Source organism: Cebus imitator, unplaced genomic scaffold (assembly GCF_001604975.1).
Source record: "Cebus imitator isolate Cc_AM_T3 unplaced genomic scaffold, Cebus_imitator-1.0 Scaffold35, whole genome shotgun sequence".
Lineage (NCBI taxonomy): Eukaryota > Metazoa > Chordata > Mammalia > Primates > Cebidae > Cebus > Cebus imitator.
The window spans coordinates 6,520,844-6,534,321 of record NW_016107350.1 but is presented as its reverse complement, the minus strand read 5'-3'; the positions used below and the strand labels follow the sequence as shown (position 1 = coordinate 6,534,321).

General features: G+C 39.9%; 1 protein-coding gene across 1 annotated transcript; it reads right to left on the bottom strand.

Annotated features, from left to right (window-relative positions):
• Positions 1–1,596: 1,596 nt before the first annotated feature.
• On the bottom strand, positions 1,597–2,007 carry LOC108301525 (histone H3.Y-like). Its single transcript, XM_017524652.2, has one exon. It carries the CDS (start codon positions 2,005–2,007, stop codon positions 1,597–1,599), a length of 411 nt encoding a protein of 136 aa, XP_017380141.1.
• Between the last annotated feature and the right edge of the window lie 11,471 nt (positions 2,008–13,478).

The following is a 13,478-nucleotide window of genomic DNA, read 5'->3' as shown; positions in this document are numbered from 1 at the left end:
AAGTATTAAAAATGAAAAAGTATTAAAAAATAAAAAATTAAAAGTATTAAAATTAAAAACAGTACTTAAAAAATGTAAGTACTGTTAATTTCAATACACTTTTGCCAAAGTAGTATTTTTTTGTGAGAAAGCCATAATCTCATCAACAGTGCCTTTAAAAAAATTCAACAGCAAATATGAACTGGATAAGAAAATAAAACCCAGTAAAAGCAAAGTTCTAGGGCAGAGCAACTTCAGTCTTCAGTGCAAAACCATCTCTTGGAAGAGGTTTCTCTTTCAAAGCACATTGCTATCCAGAGGTGCTCAAGGCCCAGACGCGTTTATTCTTTCAAATAGGGAGATGTACAAAAAAAACTCAAGTGTCAAAAAAATCCAAATATTTACTCAAAATGATTATGAAATAGATTGCTTCCTTCATCCAGGTGTGGCAAATTTAAGAGTTCGAGGAAGATGATACAATTGTTGGTAAACTCAGGGAAGATTGAACTACCAACCTCTGGCACACAAAGTCCTCTGTCATAGGAAGATGGAACAAGCACTTTTTTCCCTCAGGATTTTTCTGGCCTTGGGTCTAAAATCACGTGATTTTTTTGGTACTTGTTAAAAATGTGATCCTCTAATATGAATATGCAGACAGCTTTCCGCAAACGGTTTGGCTGCAGCAGGGGTGTGTCTGTACAGATCTCACAGACTTTCAATGATTCTCTTTTTTTTTTTTGAGACAGAGTCTCACTCTGTCACCAGACGCCAGGCTGGAGTGCAGAGGCGTGATCTCGGCTCACTGCAACCTCCGCCTCCCGGGTTCAAGCAATTCTCCTGCCTCAGCCTCCCAAGTAACTGGGAATACAGGCGCACGCTAATTTTTTTGCATTTTTAGTTGAGACCGGGTTTCACTGGCCAGGATGGTCTCAATCTCTTGACCTCATGATTCGCTCACCTCGGCCTCCCAAAGTGCTGGGATTACAGGCGTGAGCCGCCGCACCCGGCCCTCAGTGATTCTCTTGCTACTTTCCGGGTCATTCTAGTCATGGACATGACCACATTCGAGGACGCTGAACTGCCAGAGATGGATGGCAGCAGACTTCTAAAGGGCGCCTCTCTCCCCTTCTACCCCACAAACACACCCACACTGGTTTTTCTGCCTCCCCTGATGTGAAGTGACTTGTGGATAGAGAGTCTATTCACATTTTAGAAAGTGGTGTTGAATGTATGTTCCTAGCAAACTAGCAGGAACAGCCCAGGACACAGGGAACATTGCAAACACAGAGCTGCATACAGGAAAAGAGAAAGCGTGGATCTCATCTACTGTTTGATAAAGCTAAACGAATATCATTGAGTTGCCTTCAAGAAGAGATTTATTTGGTTTGAAGTATTCTACACACAGGCATGGTCCGGTGAAAATGAACAGATTTATTGAACACTGATGTAGAGTGGAAATGCTGAAAGCGCTCACCGAAAGAATTCCACATGACACTGCTGGCTTATGACTCTCAAGGTAGATTAGACGTTTACAAACAAAAGCACCCAGAACCACCACCAAGACCTGATTTCTGCCTGTTTCCACCCGCAGTCCCATGCTTAACTACATTTGGGTTCCTAATGACCTTCTCCGCGGAGGCGGAGGGCCAGCTGCATGTCTCTGGGCATAATTGTGACGCGCCTGGCATGGATGGCACACAGGTTGTTTTCTTCAAAGAGGCAGATCAGGTAGGCCTCGCTGGCCTCCTGCAGGGCGCCAATGGCCGCGCTCTGGAAGCGCAGGTCCAGGCTGATGGCCTGGGCGACCTCGCGCACCAGGCGCTGGAAGGGCAGCTTGTGCAGGAGCAGCTCCGTGGACTTCTGGTACTTTCTGATTTCTCGCAGCGCCTGAGTGCCAGGCCTGTAGCGGTGGGGCTTCTTGATCCCTCCTGTAGGTGGCAACCTCTTGCCTGGGGCTTTGATGGCCACGGGCTTCCTGGGGGCCTGCACAGTGGTGGCTTTGCGGGCGGTCTGCTTGGTGCGCGCCATGGTGTGGGGCCTCGGCCTTTCTCCGGTCCTTGGGCTGAGCCTGGTGAACTGGAGGCAGTGGTGGTTTCAGACAGCAGTGACGGTGGGGCTGTGGACAGAATTCAGAAAGCCTATGAGTTGAGATCCATGGGCAAGGCGCTCCCATACACACAGCCCCTGAAACCCAGACCCAGACTTACCAGCTCGTTGGTCTGCAGGTCAGAGGCCCTGCTGCTCAGTCTCCCGGGGGTCCTCGGCCTCCTAGGTCTGCACACCAGCGGTGGGGAATCTCCCTCCTAGGCAGTCTCGCACTGGCTGGAGATCTCTGCGGGCTCAGCTAAGTCCAGCCTCTTATAAGGGGCTCAGATGATTGCATTAGACCCTCCCAGCTACGTTTCGTTGCACTCACTGCTTTACCAGATTCTCAACCTCATCAGGGCTGTGAAAACTCCATCAAGTCCCCGGGGACTTCCCTCCCAAGGGAGGGAGGAACAAGTCCAGCCTCTCAGAAGGGGCTCAGATGATTGCTTCGACCCTCCCAAGTCCAGCCTCCTGTAATTGTCTCAGATGATTGCATTGGACCCACCCACCCAGCTAAGCTTCACCAGACCCTCTACCTCATCAGGGCTGTGGAAACAATCAAGTCTGGAGCGGGCCTTGTAGGAAAGATGGTAGGTGGGTGGGTCACCTAAAGTTCTGGGTGCAAAAGAGAATCTGAAAGCTTACATTTGTCGATCATCATGGAAATATTGACAGTGGAAAACCAATTTTAATAAAGCCGGCAGTCAGCCAAATTACATGTCTGCTCCAAGACACCAAGGCATGAGAATATGAGGCTTTATCAGTTTCTTTGAGAATGAAGTGTACTGGTGGGGGGTGGAGGGTGGGGGGGTATATGGAAATTTGAAATGGTCACTTCTCTGTCAGGGATTCTCCTGTGGTATTTTTTCCCCTAAAGTGACACTCATGAAAATCATCTGGTAGCCTCCAGCAGATTTGGCTCTGGATAAGCCAAAGCTTTCCTGAGAAAAGAATCACATGTGACTGTCACAGGTGTTCCCACTCAGCTGCTTGAAGCTCCCTTTCCCTTTTGAAGGTGGACTGGATCCCTGAGCTGAGCTATCCTGCCATTGGCCATGACGGGAATGCCATGAGCTCCTGAGAAGCTAGGTTTGACCTCACTTAGCTGCTGACCTGAGGTCACAGATGAGCTAGGAAAACATTGGAAATATTTTGTTATTTTAATATTTTTAGGGGTAACTATGGTTTTAGGTTCCATAGATAAATTGTATAGCTGTGAATTCTATTCAAATATACTGTTAACAGACTTTTGTCATAGCTGTCGTTGAAATTAATGCCCAGTTCCATGCAGGTATGGCACACAGAACAATAGATTCCATGATATCAGTACTTTTAAAAACTGTGTTTCAAAAGCTTTAGGAGTGCAGGTTATTTTGGCTTCATAGATTAACCGTGGAGTGTTGAAGTCTGCAATTTTAGTGCGCTCATCACCCAATTAGTTTACATTGTACTCAACAGGCAGCTTCTCCTCTGTCACCCTCTCTCACCCTCCCCACTCCTGAGTCTCTAATGTTCAGTATACTACACTGCATGCCTTTGTGGACCCACAGCTTAGCTCGCACTTCTAGGTGAGATCCTGTACTATTTGCTTGTAGATTCCTGGGTGACTTTAGAAAGAATAATGGCCTCCGGTTCCATCCAAGTTACTGATATAGACATAATTTCATTGTTAATGGCTGAATTGCAGCGCATGACGTATATGTACCCATTTTCTTTTCCTTTGTTTTTTTTTTTGTTTGTTTTATTATTATATCAATATATTTTGGGGAGCAGATGGTGTTCGGTTATATAGATAAGTTAGTTAATGGTCATTTCTGAAATTTTGGTGTATCCATCACCTGAGCAGTGTAGACTGTACCCAATGTGTAGTCTTTTATCCCCCACCCCCTTCCATCTTTCCCCTGGAGTCCACAAATTCCAATGTGACATTCTTATGTTTTTTCTTCCTCACAGCTTAGCTCCCACTTGTAAGTAAGAAAGTAGGATATTTGGTTTTCCATTCCTAAGTTACTTCACTTAGAATAATGGTCTCCAACTCCATCCAGGTTGCTGTGAATGCCATTATTTCATTCCTGTTTTTGGCTGAGTGGTATTCTATGGTGTGTGTGCATAGTATATATGTATAGTAGGTATATATATGTGTGTGTGTGTGTGTATATATGTATATGTGTACATATATTTGTGCATGTGTGTGTGTGTATATATATGAACAGGGAAATGAAATGTGTGTGTGTGCATATATATATATGTATACACATATATATATATATACACATATATATATAAATGTGTGTGTATATGTATATGTATACATATATTTGTGCATGTGTGTGTGTGTATATATATATGTATGACCAGGGAAATGAAATGTATGTATATGTACCATTTATATATACACACATATATATGTGTATATATAAATATGTGCATATATAAATACATGTACCCATATATATATATACACAACCATATTTATATATATAGGTGTATATATAAATACATGTGTATATGTATATACACATATAGATAAATATATGTGTGTGTGTATATAATATATGTATTTGTGTGTGTGTATATATATATATATATATATATATAATATTTTCTTTATCCATTCCATTGATGGGCATTTGGGCTGGTTCCATATTTTTGCAATTGTGAACTGTGCTGCTATAAACATGCACATGCGGTGTCTTTTTTATATAATGACTTATTTTCCTCCGGGCAGATACCCAGTAGGGGATTGGTGGATCAAATGGTAGATCTCTTTTTAGTTCTTTAAGGAATCTCCACACTCTTTTCCATAGTGGCTGTGCTAGTTTACATTTCCACCAGCAGTGTAAAAGTGTCCCCTTTTCCTCACGTTCATGATAACATCTATTATTTTTTTATTTTTAAATTATGACTGTTCTTTGCAGGAGTAAGGTGCCATTGCATTGTGGTTTTGATTTTCATTTCCCTGGTCATTAGTGGTGTCGAACATTTTTTCATATGTTGTTGGCCATTTGTATATCTTCTTTTGATAGTTGTCTATTCATGGCTTTAGCCCACTTTTTGATGGGATTTTTTTTTCTTGCTGGTTTGTTTCAGTTCTTTGTAGATTCTGCCTATTAGTCCTTTATAAGATGCTTAGCCTGTGAATATTTTCTCCCACTCTATGGGTTTTCTTTTTACTCTGCTGATTATTATTATTTTTTTCTGTGCAGAAGTTTTTTAGTTTAATTAAGTTCCATCTATTTATCTTTGTTTTTCTTGCATTTGCTTTTGGGTTCTTGGTCATAAAACTCTTTGCTTAAGCTAATGTCTAGAAGAGTTTTTCAGATGTTATCTTCTAGAATTTTCATGGTTTCAGGACTCAAATTTAAGTGTTTGATATCCATTTTAAGTTGATTTTTTGTACAAGGTGAGGGTTGAGGATCCACTTTCATCCTTTTACATGTGACTTGTCAATTATCCCAGCACCACTTTGTTGAATAGGGTGTTCTTTTTCTCCTTTATGTTTTTGTTTGCTTTGTTGAAGATCAGTTGACTGTAAGTATTTGGCTTTATTTCTGGATTATCTACTTTGTTTCATCGGTCTGTATGCCTATTTTTTATGCCAGTAACTATAGCCTGTAGAATAATTTGAAGTCAGGTAATGTGATGCCTCCAGATTTCTTCTTTGTGATTAGTCTTACTTTGGCTATACAGGCTCTTTTATAGTTCCATAGAAATTTTAGAATTGTTTTTCCTAGTTCTGTGAAAAATGGTGATGGAATATTGATAGAAATTGCAGTGAATTTGTAGATCACTCTTGGCAGTATGGTCATTTAAAAAAATACTGATTCTACCCATGCATGAGCATGGGAAATTTTTAAATGTGTTTTTGTCATCTATGATTTCTTTCATCAGTATTTTGTACTTTTTTTTGTGGAAGTCTTTCATCTCCTTGGATATATTCCTAAGTATTTTATTTTTTTTGCAGCTATTATAAAAGAGGTTGCGTTCTTGATTTAATTCTCAGCTTTGTCACTGTTGGTGTACAGCAGTGCTACCGATTTGTATGCATTGATTTTGTATCCTTAAACTTTACTGAATTGGTTTAACAGATCTAGAAGTATTTTATATGAGTCTTTAGGATTTTCTAGGTATACAATCATATTACTGGCCAACAGTGACAGTTTGACTTCCTCTTTATCAATTTGGATGCCCTTTATTTCTTTCTCTTGACTGATTACTCTGGCTAGGAATTCCAGTACTGTGTTGAATAGGAGTGGTGAGAAAGGGCAACCTTGTCTTGTGCCCCTTTGCAAGGGAAATGCTTCCAGCCTTTGTCCATTTAGTATGACATTGGCTGTGAATTCATCACACACGGCTCTTATTATTTTGAGGTATGTTCCTTCAATACCTAGTTTGGCCTGAAGTTTTCTTTTTTTGTTTTTGTGTGCCAGGTTTTGGTATCAGAATAATGCTGGTCTAATATTTTGGGATTGTTTCAGTAGGAATGGTACCAGCTCTTTTTTGGGCCTCTGGTAGAATTCAGCTGTAAATCCTCTGGTCCTGGACTTTTTTTTTGGTTTGTAGGCTATTTATTACTGCCTCAATTTTAGAACTTATTATTGGTCTATTCTAGGATTCGAAATCTTCCTCATTCAGTCTTGGCAGGATGTATGTGTCCAGGAATTTATCCATTTATTCTAGATTTTCTAGTATGTGCATAGAGGTGTTTATAATATCCTCTGATGGTTATTTGCATTTCTGTGGGGTCAGTGGTTATATCCCTCTTATTTCTGACTGTGTTTATTTTAATCTTCTTTTTTTCTTCTTCATTAGTCTAGTGAGCGATTTATCTATTTTATTAATTTTTTTCAAAAACTAGCTCCTGAATTCATTGATTTTTTTTTTTTGAGGGATTTTGTGTCTATCTCCTTCAGTTGAGCTCTGATCATGGTTATTTATTATCTTCTGTTAGCTTTGGAATTTGTTTGCTGTTGGTTCTCTAGTTCTTTTAGTTGTGGCATTTTTTAAGTTGAGATCTTTCTAACGTTTTGATGTGGGTATTTAGTTCTACAGATTTCTCTCTTAACACTGCTTTAGCTGCATCCCAGAGATTCTGGTACATTGCATCTTTGTTCTCATTAGTTTCAAAGAACTTCTTGATTCCTACTTTATTTTCATTATTTACTAAAAAGTCATTCTGGTACACATTGTTCAATTTCCACATAGTTTTACGATTTTGAGTGAATTTCTTAATCTTGAGTTCTAATTTGATTGTGCTGTGATCTGAGAGACTGTTATGATTTCAGATCTTTTGCAATTGATAAGTGTTTTACTTCCAAATATGCGTTCGATTTTAGAGTAACTGCTTTGTAATGATGAGAAGAATGTATATTCTATTGTTTTTTTGGGTGGAGAGTTTTGTAAATATCTATCAGGTCCACTTGATGCAGAGCTGAGTTCAGCTCCGGAATATCTTTGTTAATTTTTTTGTCTTGATGATCTGTCTAATATTGTCAGTGGGGTGTTAAAATCTCACATTATTATTGTGTGGGAGTCTATATCTGCATTGTTTTATCATGATTCTTAGCTTCTTTCCATTGGGCTATGACATACTCTTTTAGGTCACTGAAGTTTGTTTTTATTCATATCCTGAAGCCTCCTTTTGTCATTTCAGCAATCTCAGACCCAGCCCATTTCTGAACCCTTGGTGGAGAGGTGTTGCAGTCATTTGGAGTAAAAGGGGCACTCTGTTTTTTGGAGTTTTATGTTCTTTCTGCTAATTCTTTCTCATCTTTGTGGACTTATCTACCTTCAAGCTTTGAAGTAGCTGACCTTTGGATGGGTTTTTTGTTGTTGTTGCTGCTGGGCTTTTTTTTTTCTTTTTTCTTTTTTTTTACACTCTGGCCAGTCTTCCTTAGGGCTGCTGCAGTTTGCTGGGTATCTGCTTCAGACCATAGTCACCTGGGTTTTTCCCATACTTGGAGGTACCACTCTTGAAGGTGCAAAACAGCAAAGGTGGCATCCTGCTGCTTCTTCTGAAAGCCGTCCCAGGTAGGTTTCTGGCTTGAATGTACCTATAGGATGTGGCTAGAGACCGTGGTTGGGAAAGTCTCATGTAGTCAGGAGGAATGGGATCAGGAACCCGCTTGAAGAAGCAGTCGGACTGCTTTATACTAGATCAGCTGTGCTGTGTTGGGGATCTCCTCAGCTCCTGATCCATTACGGCTCTCCAAGGCCCCAGGCGGCACCAGCTGAGATGCCCGAGCAGTCATGGTGGTGGTAGTCTGCCATGTGCCATGGGCACTTAGACTCAGGGAAAAATTAGAACTCTGTCAGCTGTAGAACACAGGCAGGTGTGGCTGGAGGGCCTGGCTGGGAGGACCTGTGCCCTAAGGAACAGTGGATTGGGGTCCCGGTTAAAGAAGCAGACTGGCCACATTCTGGGAAAACAGCTGTGCAGTGCCGTGCTGGGGAGACCCTTCCTTGTCTTGACCATTTGGACACTCCAAAGCCTGCAGATTGAGTTGACCCAACAGCAGAGATAGCAGTCTCCCCTTTCCCAAGGTCTCTGACCTGTCTCAGACAGGCTTCACCTTGTTTCTTGTGGCTGGCTGGAATTCCAAGCCAGTGGGGCTTGTCTTGTGGGATGCCATGAAATTGGGGTCTGCAGATGAATGCTGCCCAGACCCCAGGATTTAGCCCCCTTCTATGGGCACACGTAGACCTCTTGCTTTGCCTGAGCTGCAGATGCCCTTGCCAGGGATCCCGCGCCCAGAGTGTAAAGCTCCTAGGTCTCTGTACATGTCTGAGCAGCTGCACTGCAGAGATCACACAGCTGTATGTGTTGGACCCAAGGCTCTGGTGGCATGGGCACACGAGGGAAGCTCTTAATGCACAGGTTGCAAAGATCCATGGGTGAAGTGTGGTTTCCTGGGAGCATGCAATCACTCACTGCTCTCCTTGGCTGTGGGTGGTGGTTCCCTTGGCTCCGTGTTGCTCCTGGGTGGGCCCTTGTTCCACCCTGCTTTTCTTCCTTCTCCATGGGTTAGGATGTTTCCCTAATTAGTCCCAATGTGAGTACGTGAATATTTCAGTTGAATATGCTGTATTCACTCACCCCTGTTCCTCTCTGTGAGTGCCACGGACCACAGCTGCTTCCAATTGGCCATCTTGGGGCCCACTCATCAGTTGAGGGGCACTTAGGTTTATTTTATATCTTTGCAGCTGTGAATGTGTTCAGTGTTCTTTGATATAATGCCTTCTTTTTTTAGGTGGGTACCCAATAGTGAGATTGCTGGATAGAATGGTAGATCTACTTTGAGTTCCTTGTGAAATCTCTTGTTTACCAGAGACGTTGTACTAATTTACATTCCACCAGCAATGTCTAAGCATTTCTTTGTCACCACATTTATGCCAACATCTACTGTTTTTTTGACTATTGAATAATGGCCATTCTTTCTGGGGTAAGGTGATATCTCATTGTGGGTTTAATTTGAATTTCCCTGATAATCAGTGATGTGGAGCATTTTTTCCTGTTTATTGGCTATTTTTATATCTTCTTTGGACAAATATCTATGCAGGTCACTTGCTCACTTTTTAATGGGGTTATTTGTGTTTTCTCTGTTGATTTGTTTCAGTTCCTTGTAGGTTCTGTATCTATTAGTCCTTTGTCAGAGTCATAATTTGCAAATAGTTCTCCCATTCTGTAGGTTGCTTGTTTACCCCAATGATTTATTTTGCTCTGGACAAGCTTTTTGTTTTCATTAGCTCCCACTGATTTATTTTCGTTTATGTGGAATTTGCTTTTGGGAGTCTTTGTTATAAGTTGTTTGCTTAGGCCAATGTCTAGAACAGTTTTCCTGGGTTTTCTTCTAGAGTTTTTATGGTTTCAGGACTTGGATTTAAATCTTCAATCCATCTTGAGTAAATTTTTGTGTATGGTAAGAGATAGGGATCAAGTTTCCTTCTTCTGTATGTGGCTATCTACTGTACCCATTACCATTTATTCAAAAGGGTGTTCTTTCCCCAGTTGATGTTTCTGTATGCTCTCTAGAAATCAGTTGGCTTTATTTTTGTTTTCTCTATTCTGTTTCATGGGCCTGTGGGTCTACTTTCATGCCACTACCACACAATTTTGCTTACTATAGCCTTTTGGAATAATTTGATGTCAGGTAATGGGATGCCTCCAATTTTTTTTTTTTTTCCTTTGCATGGCTTTGGCTATTCGAGCTTTTTTTTGGTTCCATATGTACTTTAGAATTTTTTTCCTAACTTTGCATAACATGATGTTGGTATTTGGGAAGAAATTGCATTGAATGTGTATCTTACTTTGGGGAGTATAGTTTTTTTTAAATGATACTGATTTTTCTAACCTGTGGGCATGGAACGTATTTTTATTTGTTTCTACCATCTATTTCTTTCGGCAGTGCTTTGTAGTTCTCCTTGTTGGGATCTTTCATCTTCTTTGTTAAGTATATTCACATATACATATGTAGCTAGTATAAAAGGGATTGAGTTCTTGATTTAATTCTCACCTTGGTTGTTGTTGGTGTGTAGCGGTGCTATTAATTGTGCGCGTGGCTTTTGTAACCTGAGATTTTACTGAATTTACCTATAACGTCTCTGACAGGTATACTGTCAGATGTCTGTCCAACAGAGCTAGTCTGACTTGCTCTTTTCCAATGTTATTACCTTTTATTTCTTCCTGTTGTCTGATTGCCCTAGCTGAGGCTTCTGTGCTCATCTTATAGAAAAATTTTAGTTTTATGCAAAATTGGGAAAAAAGTAGAAAGTTCTCCTAAATCCTCTCCACCATATAGGCATAGCCTCCCTCTAGTATCAACTTCCTATCCCAGATTGTGTGTGAGTTACAATCATTGAACCCACACTGACCTATTATTATCACTCAAAGTCTGTAGCTTATATTAGGGTTCACTATGGTTTTTTTTTTTGTTTTTTGTTTTTTGTTTTTTTTTGAGACAGGGTCTCGCTCCTATGCCAGGTGCTAGGCTGGAGTGCAATGGCTCGATCTCGGCTCACTGCAACCTCCGCCTCCTGGGTTCAAGCAATTCTCCTGCCTCAGCCTCCTGAGTAGCTGGGACTACAGGCACATGCCACCAGGTCCAGCTAATTTTTGTGCTTTTAGGAGAGATGGGGTTTCACCATGTTGGCCAGGATGATCTCGATCTCTTGACCTCGTGATCCACCCTCCTCGGCCTCCCAAAGTGCTGGGATTACAGGTGTGAGCCACCTCGCCTGGCCAGGGTTCACTGTGTTTTTATTATACATTCTGTAGATTTGGACAGATGCATCATGACAAGCATCCACCACGATAGTGCCTATGAAATAGTTTCACTTCTCTAGAAATGTCTTGACTCTAGCCTCTCTATTCTTTCTCTCAACACCAACCCCTTCCAACCGTGGATCTTTGTATTTATTAATACATCTTTCAATTGATATTTCAAATTGTGTATACTTATGTACAACAGGATGTATTATATACATTGTAAAATGTCAAATCCAGCTAATTTTATGTAGTTATAATTTTGTTAAGAACACTTCACATTCACCCTTAGCATTTTTCAAGAGTACGATCTATTGTTAGGTAGAGTCACCATGGTGTAAAATAGATTATACCTCTTGAACTTATTCCTCCTATGTGAATGAAATTGTGTATATTTTGAGTGTCTTATCAAATACCCACCCCTGCCACTACAGTCCATGGTAGCTGCCTTTCTACTTCTATGAGATCAACTTTTTTAGATTTCTCATATGATTGAGGTCAGGTAGTATTTGTCTTTCTATGCCTTGCTTATTTCACATAGCATAATGACTTCCGGGTTCATCCATGTGTCCTTATTTTTTAAAGCTGGATAGTATTCCATTGTGTATATCACAATCTCTTTATCCAATCATCTATACTTGGACATTTATGTTGATTTTATATCTTAGCTATTGTACATAGTGCTGCAATAGACATGAGGGTACAGATATCTGTTCAGGATACTAATTTTATTTCTTGTGGATTTATACTTAGCAGTGTGGCATTGGTGGAACACATGGCAGCTCTAGTTTTAGTTTTGGAGGAATGCTGTAGTGTTTTCTATAGTGGTTGTACTACTTTACATTCTCACCAACAGTGCAAGGGGTTTTCCTTTTCTTCATATCCTCATCTACAATTGTTATCCTTTGACTCTTTGATAACGGCTATTCTGATAGGCGTGAGGTAGTATTTTATTTTAGTTTTAATTTGCATTTCTATGATGATTAGTGATATTGAGCATTTTTCCATATACTTCCTGGCCATACTTTTCTGTCTTCTTTTTCATAAATGTCTATTTAGGTCTCTGATCATTTTTATTTTGGATTTTTGTTTTCTGGCTATTAAATTGTTTGATTTTCTTATGCATTTTGGAAATGTATTCCTTATCAGATATATGGTGTACAGATACTTTGTTCCATTCTGCTGGGTGTCTCTTCACTCTGATGATTGTTTCCTTTGCTGTGTAGAAGCTTGTGAGTTAGATGTAATTCCTTTGTCCACTTTTGCTTTTGTTGCCCATGCTCTTGGGTTCATAACTAAAAGATCACTGGGCTGACTAGTGCCGTTGATGTTTTTCTCTACATTTCTTATAGTAGGTTTATACTTGAGGTCCCTGTTCTAAAGTTTGTAATAGATTTGAGTGTATTTTTGTATATGGTAAATGATAAGGGTGTAAGTTGATTCTTTTGCATGTGAATATCTAGTTTTCCTGTCACCATTGATTGAAATGACTGTCATTTCTTAGTTGTTTTTGTTGTCACCTTTGTATAAACTCAGCTGGCTGCACATGTCTGAATTGACTTCTGCGGTCTCTTCTCTGTTCCAATGGTCTGAGTGTCTGTTTTTAAGCCAGTATTATTCTTCTTGGGTTACTATCACTTTATAGCATACTTTGAAGTGAGGAAAGCACAAATCTTTTTATTTACTCCACAGTTTGCCCTATGACCTCACTACTCAGAGAGAAGTCAAAGAAGATGTTATCTTTCATTTTTTAAATTGTATACTTGTTGTTAGGACAGAGTAATGGTGACTAAGCTCCATCCATGCCACCCTAAACATTGGAAGTTCATCTGATGTTTTACTATACATTTGTTACCATTTCTCTTATATTCAGAGTATTTGATGAATTACATGTCAATGTAATTAGAAAGACTTTTATTTTAATGAAAATATTTAATGCTTAAATCTTACAATCATAGGAATTTTGTTTTTAATTTTTGCATTTAACACCATAATATAAAAAATAAAATGAAATATGTTATAATCTCATCTACTATTAGATTATACGTCAGATGTATTTTTCTTTCTCAGAAATACAAAAGAGAGTTCTAAGCTATAAAAATAGTTTATGTTAAGACCAATTCTTTGGAGGTGAAGGCCTGGAAGTGAG

Coding starts and splice junctions, on each gene's coding strand:
- LOC108301525 (XM_017524652.2), bottom strand. CDS start 2,007: ATGGCGCGCACCAAGCAGACCGCCCGCAAAGCCACCACTGTGCAGGCC.